This window comes from Gymnoscopelus braueri (assembly GCF_963280865.1).
Source record: "Gymnoscopelus braueri genome assembly, chromosome: 8".
Lineage (NCBI taxonomy): Eukaryota > Metazoa > Chordata > Actinopteri > Myctophiformes > Myctophidae > Gymnoscopelus > Gymnoscopelus braueri.
Window position 1 is genome coordinate 55,024,537 of NC_137609.1, and position 19,432 is coordinate 55,043,968.

A 19,432-nucleotide genomic window follows, 5' to 3' on the forward strand; every position below is an offset into this window, starting at 1 on the left:
ATTGTTTTAAAAAAAGATGCTATTTGTATTATTATCATCATTATTATTATCATTATTAATACAATTATCAGTTTTATCAATATTATCATTATTATTACTATTATTTTTATTTTGACTACTTCTATAATTATAAATATTATTATTACCATTATTATTATTATTATTATTACTTATTTTGGACTGTTTTTTTCATAGACCTGGTTTACTTATTTCCCTCCCAACCACAACAAAACCTGGCAACCCTGGCATATGTTGTGGCAGCAGCCATTCAGCCTGGACCGTCGATACAATGTAAGCACTTTGTAACACTTTGCATCATTATATCCATCTAAAACACACATCTAGAGCTTCTAAAGCCCATCATCATCATCTTCTCCACCATGAATCTAACATCTAAACATCTCATTTAAACTCCCAAACACAGCCTGATATCTGCTGATAACATGCTACAGGGCTGTTTATGCTTATATTCATATTAAATCAACATCTAAGTGCTTATAAAGCTCATGATCTGCAACCCAGGTCGTCTCTACCCTGCATCTAAACATCTATATCTCATTATAAACGGCTAAAACCACCTTAATTAATAACCTGCATGAATGTAGCTGTTACCATGCTATACTTGGCTGTTTATGGTTATATTATTAATATTATAGAAACATCTGATCTATGCTTCTAAAGCTCTTCTTCATCTTCTCTGCCATCATGCAGCTATCATCCAAACATCTCAATTAAACTGCAGAATACAGCCTGAAATCTGCACGAATGTAGCTGTTTACATGCTATACATGGTTGTTTATGGTTATATTCATATTAAATAAACATAGGAGGCTGATCTGTGCTTCTAAAACTCTTCATCTTCTCTACAACCATAGATCTATCATCTAAACATCTCATTTAAACTGCAGAATACAGCCTCAAATCTGCATGAATGTAGCTGTTAACATGCTATATGGTTGCATGGGAGGCTTGTCTCTGTGTGTGTGTGTGTGTGTGTGTGTGTGTTCTGCTGCACACACATCATGACTAACAGTAATCAGACCTTATTATGCTCTTATTTCCCTGATCAACAGCCATAAGGCTATAATGTGTTTTCTTTTATAGCTCATAGCTAAAGTGTTGGCTAATGGTGGCTACAGGACTAGACTAGTTCCCACTGAGGAGGCATCCTCCCCTATAGCAGGCCTTTAAGAACCACTGGCTCTACTGTGGTCAGTGGTGTAAAGTAACTAAGTACATTTACTCAAGTACTGTACTTAAGTAACATTCTGAGGTACTTTTACTTTACTGGAGTATTCACAAATGTCTATACTTTTACTTCTACTCCACTACATCTCGGAGGCAAATATTGCACTTTTTTTTTTATTCCACTACAATTATTTGAAAACTTTAGTTACTAGTTACTTTTGCAGATATAAATCATTATGTTATAAAACATACATTAACCACTTTTGCCCTATTTTATGCCTAGGCTATTTGAAAATAGCAGATCTACAAGCTCACAACGCGTCGCGAGCTTGTAGATCAGCTATTTTCAAACATTTTAGTACTTTTACTTTTGGTACTGCAAGTACATTTGATACCAATACGTTTGTACTTTTACTCAAGTACATTTTGAATTCCGGACTTTCACTTGTAACAGAGTACTTCTAGATTGCAGTATTGATACTTTTACTTAAGGATAACATTTGAGTACTTTTTCCACCACTGGTTGTCAGGTCTTATATTCAGTGTTGTGTTGTGGGGTCTTATATTCAGTGTTGTGTTGTGGGGTCTTATATTCAGTGTTGTGTTGTGGGGTCTTATAGTCAGTGTTGTGTTGTGGGGTCTTATATTCAGTGTTGTGTTGTGGGGTCTTATATTCAGTGTTGTGTTGTGGGGTCTTATAGTCAGTGTTGTGGGGTCTTAAAGTCAGTGTTGTGTTGTGGGGTCTTATATTCAGTGTTGTGGGGTATTATAGTCAGTGATGTGTTGTAGGGTCTTATATTCAGTGTTGTGTTGTGGGGTCTTATATTCAGTGTTGTGTTGTGGGGTCTTATATTCAGTGTTGTGTTGTGGGGTCTTATATTCAGTGTTGTGTTGTGGGGTCTTATATTCAGTGTTGTGTTGTAGGGTCTTATATTCAGTGTTGTGTTGTGGGGTCTTATATTCAGTGTTGTGTTATGGGGTCTTATATTCAGTTCTGTGTTGTGGGGTCTTATATTCAGTGTTGTGTTGTGGGGTCTTATATTCAGTGTTGTGTTGTAGGGTCTTATATTCAGTGTTGTGTTGTGGGGTCTTATAGTCAGTGTTGTGTGGTCTTAAAGTCAGTGTTGTGTTGTGGGGTCTTATATTCAGTGTTGTGGGGTCTTATATTCAGTGTTGTGTTGTGGGGTCTTATATTCAGTGTTGTGTTGTGGGGTCTTATATTCAGTGTTGTGTTGTGGGGTCTTATATTCAGTGTTGTATTGTGGGGTCTTATATTCAGTGTTGTGTTGTGGGGTCTTATATTCAGTGTTGTGTTGTGGGGTCTTATATTCAGTGTTGTGTTGTGGGGTCTTATATTCAGTGTTGTGTTGTGGGGTCTTATAGTCAGTGTTGTGTTGTGGGGTCTTATATTCAGTGTTGTGTTGTGGGGTCTTATGTTCAGTGTTGTGTTGTAGGGTCTTATATTCAGTGTTGTGTTGTAGGGTCTTATATTCAGTGTTGTGTTGTAGGGTCTTATATTCAGTGTTGTGTTGTAGGGTCTTATATTCAGTGTTGTGTTGTAGGGTCTTATATTCAGTGTTGTGTTGTGGGGTCTTATAGTCAGTGTTGTGGGGTCTTAAAGTCAGTGTTGTGTTGTGGGGTCTTATATTCGGTGTTGTGGGATATTATAGTCAGTGATGTGTTGTAGGGTCTTATATTCAGTGTTGTGTTGTGGGGTCTTATATTCAATGTTGTGTTGTGGGGTCTTATATTCAGTGTTGTGTTGTGGGGTCTTATATTCAGTGTTGTGTTGTGGGGTCTTATATTCAGTGTTGTGTTGTGGGGTCTTATATTCAGTGTTGTGTTGTGGGGTGTTATAGTCAGTGTTGTGTTGTGGGGTCTTATATTCAGTGTTGTGTTGTAGGGTCTTATATTCAGTGTTGTGTTGTGGGGTCTTATAGTCAGTGTTGTGTGGTCTTAAAGGTTTAATGACATTCACTTTTACACCACATTCAAAGTCTTTGTCCTGGTCCTTCAAAAGTGTAAAAAAAGTTTTAAGTGAAAATTCCATTCCAGTGATCCATGGCAGGTGTTTTTGTCTCACATTTCTAAAGCCTTTTCAACTGCAATGAAAAAAGAAATCTTTGCCTGCGGGTGTCGCTGGTGAGGGATTTTGCCTGTCAATCATCGCCTTTGCTCCGCCCCCCCCAAAGGAAAGGATAGGGGAGGGGAGGGGCGAGGAGGAGAGTGGGCGGGATTAATCGACTGTGACCTCACTGTCGAAGGGCCAAGCTCAGATTACTTTTCAGCCTAATTATTCAGAAAACCCCAGACCACAGAAAATCCACTGAATGTTCTAAGTTCAGGTTTTTTGGGTGTAATTGAGGTCATAAAACCCCAAATAAAACATTGAAAATAAAAAAAGTGAAAATGAATGTCATGATACCTTTAAAGTCAGTGTTGTGTTGTGGGGTCTTATATTCAGTGTTTTGGGGTCTTATAGTCAGTGATGTGTTGTAGGGTCTTATATTCAGTGTTGTGTTGTGGGGTCTTATATTCAGTGTTGTGTTGTGGGGTCTTATATTCAGTGTTGTGTTGTGGGGTCTTATATTCAGTGTTGTGTTGTAGGGTCTTATATTCAGTGTTGTGTTGTGGGGTCTTATATTCAGTGTTGTGTTGTAGGGTCTTATAGTCAGTGTTGTGTTGTGGGGTCTTATATTCAGTGTTGTGTTGTGGGGTCTTATATTCAGTGATGTGTTGTGGGGTCTTATATTCAGTGTTGAGTTGTAGGGTCTTATATTCAGTGTTGTGTTGTGGGGTCTTATATTCAGTGTTGTGTTGTGGGGTCTTATAGTCAGTGTTGTGTTGTGGGGTCTTATATTCAGTGTTGTGTTGTGGGGTCTTATATTCAGTGTTGTGTTGTGGGGTCTTATATTCAGTGTTGTGTTGTAGGGTCTTATATTCAGTGTTGTGTTGTGGGGTCTTATATTCAGTGTTGTGTTGTGGGGTCTTATATTCAGTGTTGTGTTGTGGGGTCTTATATTCAGTGTTGTGTTGTGGGGTCTTATATTCAGTGTTGTGTTGTAGGGTCTTATATTCAGTGTTGTGTTGTGGGGTCTTATATTCAGTGTTGTGTTGTGGGGTCTTATATTCAGTTCTGTGTTGTGGGGTCTTATATTCAGTGTTGTGTTGTGGGGTCTTATATTCAGTGTTGTGTTGTAGGGTCTTATATTCAGTGTTGTGTTGTGGGGTCTTATATTCAGTGTTGTGTTGTGGGGTCTTATATTCAGTGTTGTGTTGTGGGGTCTTATATTCAGTGTTGTGGGGTCTTATATTCAGTGTTGTGTTATGGGGTCTTATATTCAGTGTTGTGTTGTAGGGTCTTATATTCAGTGTTGTGTTGTGGGGTCTTATATTCAGTGTTGTGTTGTGGGGTCTTATATTCAGTGTTGTGTTGTGGGGTCTTATATTCAGTGTTGTGTTGTGGGGTCTTATATTCAGTGTTGTGTTGTGGGGTCTTATATTCAGTGTTGTGTTGTAGGGTCTTATATTCAGTGTTGTGTTGTGGGGTCTTATATTCAGTGTTGTGTTATGGGGTCTTATATTCAGTTCTGTGTTGTGGGGTCTTATATTCAGTGTTGTGTTGTGGGGTCTTATATTCAGTGTTGTGTTGTAGGGTCTTATATTCAGTGTTGTGTTGTGGGGTCTTATATTCAGTGTTGTGTTGTGCGGTCTTATATTCAGTGTTGTGTTGTGGGGTCTTATATTCAGTGTTGTGGGGTCTTATATTCAGTGTTGTGTTATGGGGTCTTATATTCAGTGTTGTGTTGTAGGGTCTTATATTCAGTGTTGTGTTGTGGGGTCTTATATTCAGTGTTGTGTTGTGGGGTCTTATATTCAGTGTTGTGTTGTGGGGTCTTATATTCAGTGTTGTGTTGTGGGGTCTTATATTCAGTGTTGTGCTCATAAAATCCTAATGATGTCGGATATTTCATAAAGGCAAAAGTTAAAAGGCTCAATATGTGGTATGGCTGTATGGCTACACAAACATGATCACTTTACATATTGTGTTAATGGTTTATGAAGCACTAGTGCCAGCGTTTCACTCTGTTTCATAAAGTACAGATTAGGACTTTCTTGGCCAACAAAACATTTTCAGTCGTGAGATTTAATCTTTGCTTTAATCCATGTGTGTTGAACGGTTACTTTGTTGCAGTTTAAGCATCATGGCGGACAGGAAGGGCAAAACGGTCAGCGCCATCAAGACGTTGACAAAGAGAGAACAAGAGGAGCTCAAGAAGAAGGTAAGAAGAACGATGAACACCATGTTGTATGAGCGCTGTTGATTTCGTCGGCTAAAACTATGACGAAAAATGTTCGTCGACTTCCTTTTTTCGCCGACGAAAACTAAGTATAAACTAAGCGTAACACTTGCTCATAAGGTACCTGTAATCAACGCTTAATTCATGATTACTTAATACATTATTTAAGTGTTAATCAAGCATCAATTCATCATGAATTCATCATGAATTCCTTGTAATTCATCATTAATTAAAAGCATTATTTCATCATTAGTTAAGCTAAGTTACGTAATACATGATTTAAGCCTTAATTTAACGTTAATTAAGCACTAATTAAGCATTAATTCCTTGTAATTCATCATTAATTAACAGCATTAGTTAATCATTAGTTAAGCTAAGTTACGTAATACATGATTTAAGCCTTAATTTAACGTTAATTAAACATTAATTCATCATGAATTCCCTGTAATTCATTATTAATTAACATCATTAGTTAAGCAAAGTTGAATGAATTACAAGGAATTAATGCTTAATTCATGCTTAATTCATGCTTAATTAACGCTTAAATATTGTATTAAGTAATCCTAAATTAAGTGTTAATTACGGCTACCTTATGAGCAAGTGTTACCAACTAAGTTATGATGACTAAAACTAAGACTAAATATTATTGACAATTTCATCAACAGATAAAAACTAGACTAACATATTAGGGAGGGACGAGTGGAAACGTGATCCAGTAGAACTGTATGTTTGGTTACGCTGAGGTGTTGCGCTCTGAAAATAGCAGATCTACAAGCTTGCGTCGCGCTGCGACACAAGCTTGCAGATCGGCCATTTTCAGCATGCAATCAAGTGTAAAATCAGCCATTATGACACCATCAAGGCACCGCCAAAATACATTTTAGTCGACTAGATAAACCGTAGATTTAGTCGACTGTAATCTTATGATATTTAGTCGACTAAAACTAGACTAACAGTAAAACGTTTCAAATGACTAAAATATGACTTAAACTGAATGGAATTTGATTCAAAATCAACACTAGTGTTGGACTGTATTTTGCAAACAGTTGCTTTTTCAGCCCTTCAGGGGTCTTGTCCACTGAGATTGTGTTTTTTCAGCCGAGCGGTGCTTTGGATATGTGGATAATCATCATCAGTGCTTCATTTGTATAAGATTAATAGGTGCAGGAGCTCCTGCATCCGACTTAAAGCTCGGTTAAACGAGGAGTTCACCCAAAAAAATTATTTTCTATCAATTACAAACCCCATGAAGCCTTGATTTCATGGATTTATTTTAGTTTTTGTGGCATTCCTAAGACAATAATTTGATGACCGTGTGTATTTCCGGTAGGAGACACAAATAATCTACTTTGTGTCTCCTACCGGATACATTAGCCGGTAGGAGACGGGAATCAAATTATTAGCTTAGGAATGCGACACAAACTAAAAAGAATCCATGGATTCAAGGCTTCATAGGGTGTGCAATTGATAGAAAATAAGTCATTTATTGGGTGAACTCCTCCTTTAACAACACAGACCGATTACTAGAGAGAGAGAGAGAGAGAGATGCGTAACTGCATAACGTTACTGTTTATTTACTGACATCAAACTTGGAAAGGAGAGAGAAAGAGCACACGTTTACCTGATCACTCATCAATCCTCTCTCTCTCTCTCTCTCTCTCCCTCCCTCTCTCTCTCTCTCTCTCTCTCTCTCTCTCACTCACTCACTCACTCACTCACTCACTCACTCACTCACTCACTCACTCAATAATTGCGATAGAATAAAATAATTGCGACAATGCAATCATTGTGACAGTCACCACTCTGGCACACGTACGTACGCCTACATTGTTTTGCTAACGTACGGCATGTGGCTTCTTTCAGGAGCAAGAGAAAGCGGCGGAGGTGTTTGAAGAGTTCCTGGCGTCGTTCGAAAGCAACAATAAGAGCGGAGTGAAAACGTTTGTCCGCGGGGGGATCGTCAACGCGACTAAAGGTAACCAGCAGGGCTTTCAGCGGCTTGTCCTGTCAATGTTCAAGTACTAGGTTCAGTGCATAACTTCAGTAGCCTGGGATCCAGCCTGCGTCGCTACGTTCGGCGGACTTTTTTTTCTCTCTTCGCTTTTCAGTCTGGAGAGCACCCTATTGACTCGTTTTGCAGAACTACACTGGAACTACATATGTTACGTTGGGCAACGTCGTTGCTGATTGGATGTTGTTCAAACGAATGACGAATCACAACGATCACACTGTTTTTTTTGTCCCGCCCCGCACCACAGACCAATCAGAAGCCACGGTTCGATTCCTACCTTATGCCATGTCCCGCCTCCCTTGGAGATAGGAGGCTTTCCAGACTGAGAAGCGAAGAGAGAAAATAAAGTCCGCCGAACGTAGCGAAGCAGGCTGGATACCAGGCTATAACTTCAGGCCTAAGTTTCCATTTTGATTGATCGAATACTTTATTGACACGATATGAACAGTATTGTACAGGCAAAAGTCAAGCCCCCCCTTTCGATATGTACAGAGTTACTGTTACTCACTGCTGGTCCAACTGTGACCAGTTAGTGTTGAGATGAAGCCATGAATTAGGTCATTTTTAAATTCCCTAGCAATTTTGTAAATGTTAAAATTACCTTGAATCATTTTGTTTTACTGCCCATAACAGTATTGTATTGTGTTGTGTTGTGTTGTGTTGTGTTGTGTTGTGTTGTATTGTGTTGTGTTGTATTGTGTTGTATTGTGTTGTTTGTTATTCCAGAGGAGGAAGCAGCAGAGGTCAGTAAGAACAAACTGTACCGTCCTGCCACCAAGCTGAACACCACCACCGCCTCCCAACAGCAGGGGGCGCTACCACAGCCCTCCGCCGCAGACGCCAAAAGACCTGTATGTTTCTGGGATTTTTTTTAATCTCATTGATTTTCATATAACCTTTTATTTAACCTGATCTACAAAGCTCACTGCGTCGCTTGTAGATCTGCTGCTTTTGATGCTTCTGTGTGACGCTGTAGTATGATCAAGTAGGACGTGAGTTTATGAAAAAACACAAACACATATAAATATTAAAATATGGAGATTAATATTTAATATGTTTGCAGATCTTCAAAAAGAAGACGGAGGAGAAGAAGAAGAGCAACCTGGAGCTGTTCAAGGAAGAGCTGAAACAGTAGGTGTTTGATTTAAAGGAGCACTACACCCATTTTAACATTGATTTTAAAGGTGCATTACACCCATTTTAACGTTGATTTAAGGGAGCACTACACCCATTTTAACATTGATTTAAAGGCGCACTACACCCATTTTAGCATTGATTTAAAGGAGCACTACACCCATTTTAACATTGATTTAAAGGAGCACTACACCCATTTTAACATTGATTTAAAGGAGCACTACACCCATTTTAACATTGATTTTAACACATTGAATGCCAAAAACGGTCCGGACCGTTTTTGAGGGTCCAAACGAGAAGTGCCGAAAACGGTCCGGACCGTTTTTGACCCAATTCTATTTTTATACGAGTGGCCCACGTGGGGCGCTAAAACGAAACTTTGACATCACCCAAGGAGTTTCTGAGAAGAAGAGGCTGGATGTGGCTCCATGTCAAAAATCCTTCCGGTCGGCGTTTTCAATGTTATCTCCTTGACTAAAAGCTTAATATCTCCATTTCTTTTTAACGTGGTGGAAACGAGCCGTTTTCGATCGGCGATCACGCTGCAATGGAGGGTCGCGTTGGAAATATTATTGTTCCAGGCGTTAGTCGGGACCCTCCGCCGTCTCGCACGCACGCTTTGTTTACATGCACTTCCGCGTCTGGGCTTCTCACAGCACGAAACGTATAACGCAAGTGGATGGAAGAAATGCAGGCACTTAACGTATAATATTTTAATAAACCTCTGGCACCCAATGTGTTAAGGAGCACTACACCCATTTTAACATGGATTTTAAAGGTGCATTACACCCATTTTAACGTTGATTTAAGGGAGCACTACACCTATTTTAACATTGATTTTAAAGGTGCATTACACCCATTTTAACATTGATTTAAAGGAGCCCTGGCTCGGCTGATACCGGCAATAAGCCTCTCTGAACTACTTTACTTATTGTATTAACCCATTAAAAGCCGGAAACACATCTGTGTAACCACTTTAACCATTATTTTATACTTTTATAATTCAAAAAAGAACAGATCTATAAGCTCATAGCGTGGCACTCGGTGCCGCACAACAAGCTTGTATATCTGCTATTTTTTAGAAATCTTGAAAATGTGCGCAAATCTTTGAATATCTATATTTGTTCGAGCAAACATTTTTTACTCAACTTCAGGGGTCCCTTCAGGGGTCCCTGGTACAAAATACTTTCAGATGGGTGTCGGTGGCCAAATACATATCACTTTGGGGGTCCTTGACATGAAAAGGTTTGAGAACCACTGATATAGAAACATCAGAAAAAACCTTATGATTTAGAAGACATTTGTAGAATCCCCCCCAGAAGCAAAGATTTGAGTTACAAATATTCGCTTTAAAAAAAAAATATATATATACGTTCAAAGATGTGCACACATTTTCACGATTTCAAAATAAATAGCAGATCTACAAGCTCATAGCGCGGCACTCGGTGCCGCGCTATGAGCTTGTAGATCTGCTATTTTTTTTAAATAGCCAAAGACATCAAAACAATGACACGGATGCGTTTCCGGAGTGAATGAGTTGATGAACTTCCTCTGACTTCCTGACAGAATCCAGGAACAGCGAGAGGAGCGACACAAGAGGAAGAAGAGTGACCCTGTGGGGGGAGGAGGAGGAGGAGGAGGAGGAGGAGGAGGAGGCGGGGGGTTTGTAGATCTGGACCTGCCCCTGTCCAGACGATCAGGTTGGTTATTTACACCTTTTTACACCAAAAATACCAAATACATTTGCAGATCTACAAGCTGACAACGTGTCGCCAAACTCGCCATGCGAAACGTTGTCACTTGTTAGCTTGTAGATCTGCCATTTGTTTGCTACTTTTGTGTGATACTGTATAGGGCTGGTGAATTAATGTTCGAATTTCGAATATTCCTCGAATATGGGGAGAATATGTGTATTCGAATATGAAAATTAATATTAGATTTTTTTTTTAATGTTCATTTGACAGGGACAATACAAAAAACAATGTATCAAGTTATAAAAACAAACAAAATATATGTTTCATTGGATCCAAGCACTCGATACATTGTTTTTTGTACTGTACTGTTTCTGTAATTTTTTTTTTTTTCATATTTTTTTTTATAATAATAATAATAATATTCGAATATATTCGAATATCTGCCAATTTTTAAGACCAATATTCGAATATAATTTCTGAGGAAAGTTGACGGCCCTAATACTGTAGCATGACGAAGTACAGGACCACAATGGAAACAAGTCTCCAGGACTTGTTTGTGTTATCCTTCTAGCCCAAATGTGTGACCGTACCTCGTGCTGTTTGCATTTCTGTCCAATAAAGTATTCAAAACAGAATTAATTTACAAAAAAAGACAAAAAAACTAAAGGGATGAGTCCGACTATTCGAATATTCCACCAGTTGTTTGTAGGATAAAAATCGATTATTCAAAAAAATATTTAAAAAAAAGTGTTTTAGTTTTGTTGCAAAGGCTTTATTGTTTATTTCACCACGTCTTTAATAGTTTGGTTACAATAATGTAAAATATGTACATGCTACTGTCTTTGTTCATTTCTGAAAATCAGTTTATAGGCCAATGCAATGCTGTTATTGTAACCTATGAGTCATTTGATGAAAATCCCCAGAACAAAACAAAAAAATGCAGAAAAGAAAAGAAAAAAAGGGGCGTGGTCGAATATTCGAATAGTCAGTAAGAATAGAATTATAGTAATCAAATTTCATTTTGGTCACTTTTACACATCCCTAAAACGAACAAACATTAAAAGTTGAAATATGGAGATTTCTGCCCGACAGCAATGATTTCCAAATAGTCAGTAGTGGAAAAAAGTACTCACATTCTTTTTACTTAAGTAAAAGTATCAATACTGCAATATAGAAATGCTCCGTAACAATTAAAAGTCCGGAATTCAAAATGTAGTCGAGTAAAAGTACAAAAGTATTCGCATCACAATGTACTTAATGTACCAAAAGTAGAAAGTACTCATTATGCAGAATGTCCCATTTCAAGTTTTTAAATGTATAAACATCATTTCAAAGTAGGAGATCTACAAGCTCACAATGCGACGCATTGTGAGCTTGTAGATCGGCTATTTTCAAATGGCCGACATGTACATAGGGCTGAAGTGGTTAATGTTTGTTTTGTAATAATAATCAAAATCTACAAAGTAACTAGTAACTAAAGTTTTCAAATAATTGTAGTCGAGTAAAAGTACAATATTTCCCTTTGAGATGTAGTGGAGTAGAAGTAAAAGTACTGACAATTGGAAATACTCCAGTAAAGTAAAAAATACCTCAACATTTTACTTAAGTACAGTTACTTGAGTAAATGCACTTAGTTACTTTACACCACTGGTATCAGAAATGCTCATTCATCCAGCTGATGCTGTCTTCACATTCAGCTGACAGTGAGTAAACTGATGAGGCCTTACTGAAGCATATTTCATATGGAGGCAAACCAAAGTGCTTTTATATAAAACATTACAAGCATCAGGTCACTTTTGTAAATGAACTCATTTATATCTCTGCTGTCCGGCAGACACCGTCCAAAAAATATCAACTCTTCAGGAAGTGAAACACTTGTTTTTAACACTTGTCTGCCAAGAACTCCTCATCACCTTGCTAGACTAATGGCCTAAGTCGTTTTTTGAGGAAAATTATATTTCAGCTCCTCATGACACTTAGCCTGGTAAACCCTCCCTCCGGAAATCTCATTTGTAATTTATTTCAGGAGTGAGTCTGGCATGATCGCGCATTCGGCAATTTTGGCTGTGGGCTGGAGTTGGGTGGGAGTAATACCGTTGACTGACAACCCCTTCAGCCAATCAGCAGTGTTCCCCTTCAGCCAGTGCATTTTTTACCACCTCCAGACTAATGTGACGCAACAGGACTTTTGAGACGGCCATGCCCCAAGATAGGTTTCCTTATTCGGATACATGCGTGTCACTGCCCGCCCCTGCCGGTTCTCTGATATTTTTATTTTTAAATAGGCTCTGTCATGATTAATTGACCACATATATGAAGTTAAACAACTAAATTCTATCCAAACGATATCTTAAAAGTGCCTCAAAATAGAAGTTTGAGAGCATTTTGAAGTTTAAAAGAGAGTAGAAAACACTGCGGTCAAAAAAGATGGCTGCCGTTCGTTTTTGGTCGGCTGCACTCAGGCTGCACTCGGTTCCATTCGGGCTCACTCGAACTCGCCACCTGATTGGCCAACTTTCGCTGTCAATCACAGAACGATGAGCGACGACGCTGATAGGCTCGTCCATTCGGTGAACGGGCTAGAAACGCCCAGACAAGCCTTCAGGCCAGACTCACTCCTGAAATCAAATGGAAATGAGATTTTCCGGAGGGAGGGGCTTTACCAGGCTACATGACACTGGCCACCTCTGGTAAAATAGCCCATCTCCTAATTGAAAAGGATCATGCTGTTCACTCCCCTTTTAGTAGAATGGCCTAACTCCCTAGTGTGACTTAGGACAAAATAGGCCATTTGTTTTGGCCTAAGTCACATGGTTTTGAAATTATTTACTGATTTAGGCAAAAAAAAAAATCTATGTTTTTTGGCCTAAGTCAGATTTAATCCTATTTAAACCTATTTAAATCTCTTATGTTACATAACTGACAGACAGTGTTATTTTTATTTTAATAGTCATAATTTTTTATAAACATTGTGGGTGAAATGATTAAGAAATATCATATAGTTTTTTTCATCATTAGTTTAGCAAGGTGACAATATGCGTCCTTTAAAAAAAATCATGTTTACAGCATAGACTTTATGAAAGACATGTCTCTACAGACCGTAAATAAAGTCTATTTTTCAACGATTTCAAATCCGCCATCTTTAATATATGCCCAGAAGCAACAGGAAATCAATCACTAAATGAATGTTATTGGTTGGGTAGCTGGTCAATCAAGAGGGGGGCGGGGGGGGGGGGGGGTGAATGCTATTGGTTGTGTAGCTTGTCAATCAAATCATCCCGCCCCTCCTAGAGCATAGCCTACTTTATCGTAATTCTTTTAATAAATGGGACCATAATTTACTAAAACACATTTCATGATGATTGAAAGAAGACTTTAAACTAGCGACTGGAAGCATATATAGTATTTATGACAATGTTTATTAAGGTAATAAAATCGAGTCTAAAGTTCGTCAACAGTTCGTCATAGCGAGACACAGAGTGCCGCTATGAGCTTGTAGATCTGCTATTTTTGAAAAATCATGAAGATTTGTGCAAATCTTTTTAATACATATGTATATTTTAAAGCGAACATTTTTAACTCAAATCGTTGCTTCTGGGGGGTCCCTGGAACAAAACCTTTTCAGATGGGGGTCCGTTGCCAGATATCAATTTGTTGGTCCTTGACATGAAAAAGGTTTGAGAACCACTGTTCACGTGTTAAATGTGGGTGGTACCAGGCCATGGCCCCTCTGGTGTTATGGGACTCCCTCTTTCTTTGGTGTTTCGCCCAGGTGGGCGTGGCTATATGCCTAAACCTAACCCTAACCTCACAGAAAATATTCTGCCTTAACCCAGTGGTTCACAAACCTTTTTATGTCTTTCCCGGGACCCAAAACTAGTGAAAATAGCCGATCTACAAGCTCACAATGTGTCTCGATGCAACGCGTTGTGAGATTGTAGATCTGCTATTTTCTCTACTTCTAAAGTTTGTTCTAATGTATTTTTAATGTAATTTAGATATGTTTTATGAATACTTGTGAAAAAAATAATATTTTGATATATATATATATATATATATATATATATATATTTATTTATTTTTTAAATAAGAAGTAAAACAAAGGATATTTGCAAGTCACGACGATGAACCTAACCTCAAAACCACACCCACCTGGGCGAAACACCTGGGAAAGGAGGAGTCCCTTGGTGTTATGGCTGTGGATGTCACTCACTTATTTTTCTTTCTCCATCCATCCATCCATCCATCCATCCATCCATCCAGTGTTGTTTGATGATCCATTCGACCCGGCGGTGCCAAACACCACCAACCTCTACATCGGTGGCATCAGCCCGAAGGTAAGACTAGACTAGATTATGAGTCATGTCAACCATTTTTTTTGTTTGTTGTTTCTTTCTTTGAAAAATATACTTTTATAAGTTCACGGGTACGGGGACGGGCGGTTCTGAACTAAACGCGGGGGGGGGGGGGGGGGGGGGTAACATTTTATTGTGAAAAAAAAAGAGCACTGTTTCCGCCCAAACAACGTCACTTGTGTAACTTAACACAGCACAACGGCATGGAGCACGTCGGTCAGTTATCTTAACACACAAAAACACATTGAACATCCTGTTAAACTGTCAAATTAAAACCACCTGACAACGTAAACAACGACACATGCGTACTGCGTATATGTGCGTGTTCGCGCACGCGGCTAAAGCTCGCTCCTCCGCTCTTCACTTGATATCTGAAACAAACCTGACCACTGAATGTAGCTCTATTGTTGAAGGCTGCTCTCTTTTTCAACACGTTTCAACACACTTTTAAATTGAGTGACTGTCTGTAGGCTATTTACATTTTACTCTGCATGTAATCACGGGTAAACGGGCGGACAACGGGTCTGTTATTTGACGGGCGGGTGCGGGTGCGGGTTCTCAAAATTGGACCCGTGCAGGACTCTGCCTTCCACACGCAGCCAAGCATAAACCGACTAGTCTTAGTTTTACTGGATCTCTTCTCCAACTAGTCCACGTTTAATCTAGTTTTTGTATTTGTTAAATACATTTAGTCTTAGTTTTAATCATCACAGCTCAGTTTTATTTCGTTTTATTTCGTTTTCGTCAGTGAAAAAGGGGAGTCGATGAAAATCTTTCGTCGTAGTTTTTAGTTGACAAAACATTAACCGTTTGTTGTAAAGTAACCCTTTAAGACCGCAAACACGTCTGTGTGTCATTTTAAGATTTCTTTAGCTGTTCAAAAATAGCAGATCTACAAGCTCATTGTGCGGCACCGGACGCCGCACTATGAGCTTGTAGATCTGCTTTTTTTTTTTAAATCATGAATATTTGTGCAAATATTAGAATTTTTCTTTTTTTTTAAGCGGACATTTGTTACTCAAATCTTTGCCTCTGGGGGGGTCCCTCTGGGGGGGTCCCTGGAGCTAAATATTTTACAACTGTTTCCGTTTCCGTCCACTCCCTGTTTACCTTCTTCATTAGAACATCTCTTCTTCATTAGAACGTCTCGTGCTCGAGTGCTTTTTTTTCCCGCCGTGTCCCGCGAGGCGCAGCTGTTTTGAAAGTGGTGCTACAGGAGAAGGAAATGTCGCGGATGGAATATTTTTTCTCTGGGCACGACACACACACACACACACACACACACACACACACACACACACACACACACACACACACACACACACACACACACACACCCACACACACACACGCGTACCCTGTGTGTTTACCAACAGTCGGACACGCGCTCATAAGGGATGTACATTTTCTGTGAGCTGAAAAAGTAAGAGAAGTGTAGCATCTTTGACGAGGAATGGAGCGTTCGCATAGAGCTGCATGAGAAGTAGCCCAGCCGATTGGAATGTTTGTTGTCTGGGTGACTCACACACACACGTACCCTGTGGGTTTACAAACGATCGGTCATGCGATCATAATGAATATACATTTGTTGTGACCTGTTGAAAGTTAAAAAAAAAAAAAGAAAATTGCTGGTAGTGGGAAAACGGACAGAAATAAATCTGGCAGTGAATGAGTTAAATCAGTGGTTTTCAACCTTTTTCATACCAAGGACCCCTAAATTGATATACTTTTGGCCGCGGACCCCCATCTGAAAATGTGTTGTGCCAGGGACCCCCAGCAGCAAAGATTTGAGTTAAAAATGTTCGCTTTAAAATACATTTTCAAAGATTTGCACACATTTTCAAGATCTTTCAAAAATAGCTGATCTACAAGCTCATAGCGCGGCACTCGGTGCCGCGCTATGAGCTTGTAGATCTGCTATTTTTGAATAGCCAAAGCTAAGTGGTTAAAAATGATTGTGACGCTATGTTAACTAATTTTGCTGGGGACCCCCTGGAACCCCCTCAAGGACCACTGGTGGTCCCCGGACCACTGGTTGAGAACCACTGAGTTAAAGAGTTAAATAAAACCTTATTTCTTCTTGCCCAGATGAACGAGGAGTTGCTGTGTAAGGAGTTTGTGAAGTACGGGCCTCTGGCCAGCGTGAAGATCATGTGGCCTCGCTCCGAGGAGGAGCGGGCCAGGAACTCCAACCGAGGGTTCGTGGCCTTCATGACCCGGAAGGACGCCGAGAGGGCCATGGCTTCACTCAACGGTACGGCTCTGCTCCACCATTCACCATAATACACATTAAACACACACACATTCACCATAATACACATTAAACACACACACACACAGGGCCATGGCTTCACTCAACGGTACGACTCTGCTCCACCATTCACCATAATACACATTAAACACACACACACACACACAGGACCATGGCTTCACTCAACGGTACGGCTCTGCTCCACCATTCACCATAATACACATTAAACACACACACACACACACAGGGCCATGGCTTCACTCAACGGTACGACTATCTGCTCCACCATTCACCATAATACACATTAAACACAGACACACACAGAGGGCCATGGCTTCACTCAACGGTACGGCTCTGCTCCACCATTCACCATAATACACATTAAACACACACACACACTATTTTCATTAGGAAGAAAACCTGCGCTGGATCCGTGGATCCGAATCATGATCTTCAAATAGTAAAATCAACAGGAAGTTGACATTTTTATTAAAAAAACAAACAGTACTGGGTTTGGTGATGTTCTATATTGTCTGAATCAGCTTTGTTTGCGTTTGTTTATCTGCGAAAAGAGTGACTTTGAGAGCCGTTTCACCATACAATGTAAGTCAATGAGGAGCATATTTTGAATTCTCAATTTCTAATCAATGGAGCAATCATTTTAGACTAGAGGTCTAAGATAATTGCTCGAATTATTTGCTCGAATTATTTGCTCAATGTCATCCACAGTCAAGATCTTGTGTAGGAGCAGTGGGATGTGGGCATGTTTGAGTCCTCTCATTTGTCCCTCAACGGTGTGTACTCTAGCCTTTATCTTCCTTGATGTCGTGGAGAAGTTCATCGAAACTTCTTTTGAAAACTTTGTTGACAATGTCTGGTCTGTCACCCGGCTGCTGTCCTTGAAACATCAGTCCACCGTCACTCTTTAAGTTATATATAAATATGTTCATCAGTACACCGTCACTCTTTAAGTTATATATAAATATGTTCATCAGTACACCGTCACTCTTTAAGTTTGCCGTAATTGTGATAAAGAGGTCAAACTTCCTGTATCTGGTTGCTATGGCAAGTGCATCAAGATAGTGTTTGTAGAGGTATCTGGGGCTACCGGTGTGTGAAGCTGGAAGAAAGATCTGTTTACCAATCCTGGTTTCCTCAGTATGTTCTGGCTGGTTTAGTTGAGTAGCCAGGACATCAATCAGACCTTAACACATTAACTGCCAAGACCGTAGTCCTACGGGCCGTTAAATCCAACTGTTAAGCGCCGAGACCGTAGCCCTACGGGCTGCGGTCTTTTCGCGCATGCGCGGTCCGGGTGCACTTTCGTCGTGATCCACTTCCGTTTCCGGTTTGATGACAGGAAATAGAATTATTTGGGATCCGGTTTTCACGATCACGCCCGCTCCCATTCTACAGACGAAACTGAAACTCAATTCTCTTCCTGTAGTTTTTTCTCCTCGCATTTCACTGTTTAACGTAATCCGCTCTAACTCAAACATGGATGCCCCGTTTGACACGTGGTTTTCACTGGGAGATACAGGGAGATCTCGCGGATGTAAACAGACTGTGTAGCGCTCAATCTTAAGGATTTTAACAAGATCTATGGCGACATGAAAAAAACAAAAAAACAACAAAAACACCTTGGCACTGGTGAGTACATTATGAGATTAGCCCTTGGCAGTGGATGTGTTAATACTGGTAGACCCTGTGCTTGTCCTGCAATTCCCTACTTCTGTAGTACTTCATCCTTCATCTGTAGTACCTCATCCGGCCACTTTCTATTTTGCTGTACTGATCACACACTCTGTACTGATCACACATTCTGTACTGATCACACACTCTGTACTGATCACACATTCTGTACTGATCACACATTCTGTACTGATCACACACTCTGTACTGATCACACATTCTGTACTGATCACACACTCTGTACTGATCACACACTCTGTACTGATCACACACTCTGTACTGATCACACATTCTGTACTGATCACACACTCTGTACTGATCACACATTCTGTACTGATCACACACTCTGTACTGATCACACATTCTGTACTGATCACACATTCTGTACTGATCACACATTCTGTACTGATCACACATTCTGTACTGATCACACACTCTGTACTGAACACACACTCTGTACTGATCACACACTCTGTACTGATCACACATTCTGTACTGATCACACATTCTGTACTGATCACACATTCTGTACTGATCACACACTCTGTACTGAACACACACTCTGTACTGATCACACACTCTGTACTGATCACACATTCTGTACTGATCACACATTCTGTACTGATCACACACTCTGTACTGAACACACACTCTGTACTGATCACAGAGGTATTCTTGTGAAAGCTTTCCTTTTAGTCACTCGAAATGTTTTAGTTTTTGTCTAGTTTTAGTCGACTAAATATCATAAGATTATAGTCGACTAAATCTACAGTTGATTTAGTCGACTAAAATGTATGTTGGCCTGG

General features: G+C 39.7%; 1 protein-coding gene across 2 annotated transcripts in view; it reads left to right on the plus strand.

Annotated features, from left to right (window-relative positions):
• Positions 1-243: 243 nt before the first annotated feature.
• The window catches only part of LOC308089793 (U2 snRNP-associated SURP motif-containing protein), a 51,668-nt gene continuing 32,479 nt past the window's right edge, over positions 244-19,432 (plus strand). For both annotated transcript variants that reach the window (XM_080434718.1, XM_080434719.1), the window contains exons 1-8: positions 244-291; positions 5,384-5,471; positions 7,353-7,464; positions 8,227-8,351; positions 8,564-8,631; positions 10,201-10,334; positions 14,592-14,665; positions 16,772-16,937. In XM_080434718.1, the coding sequence (XP_080290844.1) occupies positions 5,394-5,471; positions 7,353-7,464; positions 8,227-8,351; positions 8,564-8,631; positions 10,201-10,334; positions 14,592-14,665; positions 16,772-16,937 (757 nt within the window). In that variant the 5' untranslated portion in view covers positions 244-291; positions 5,384-5,393. The remainder of the gene's footprint in view (positions 292-5,383; positions 5,472-7,352; positions 7,465-8,226; positions 8,352-8,563; positions 8,632-10,200; positions 10,335-14,591; positions 14,666-16,771; positions 16,938-19,432) is intronic.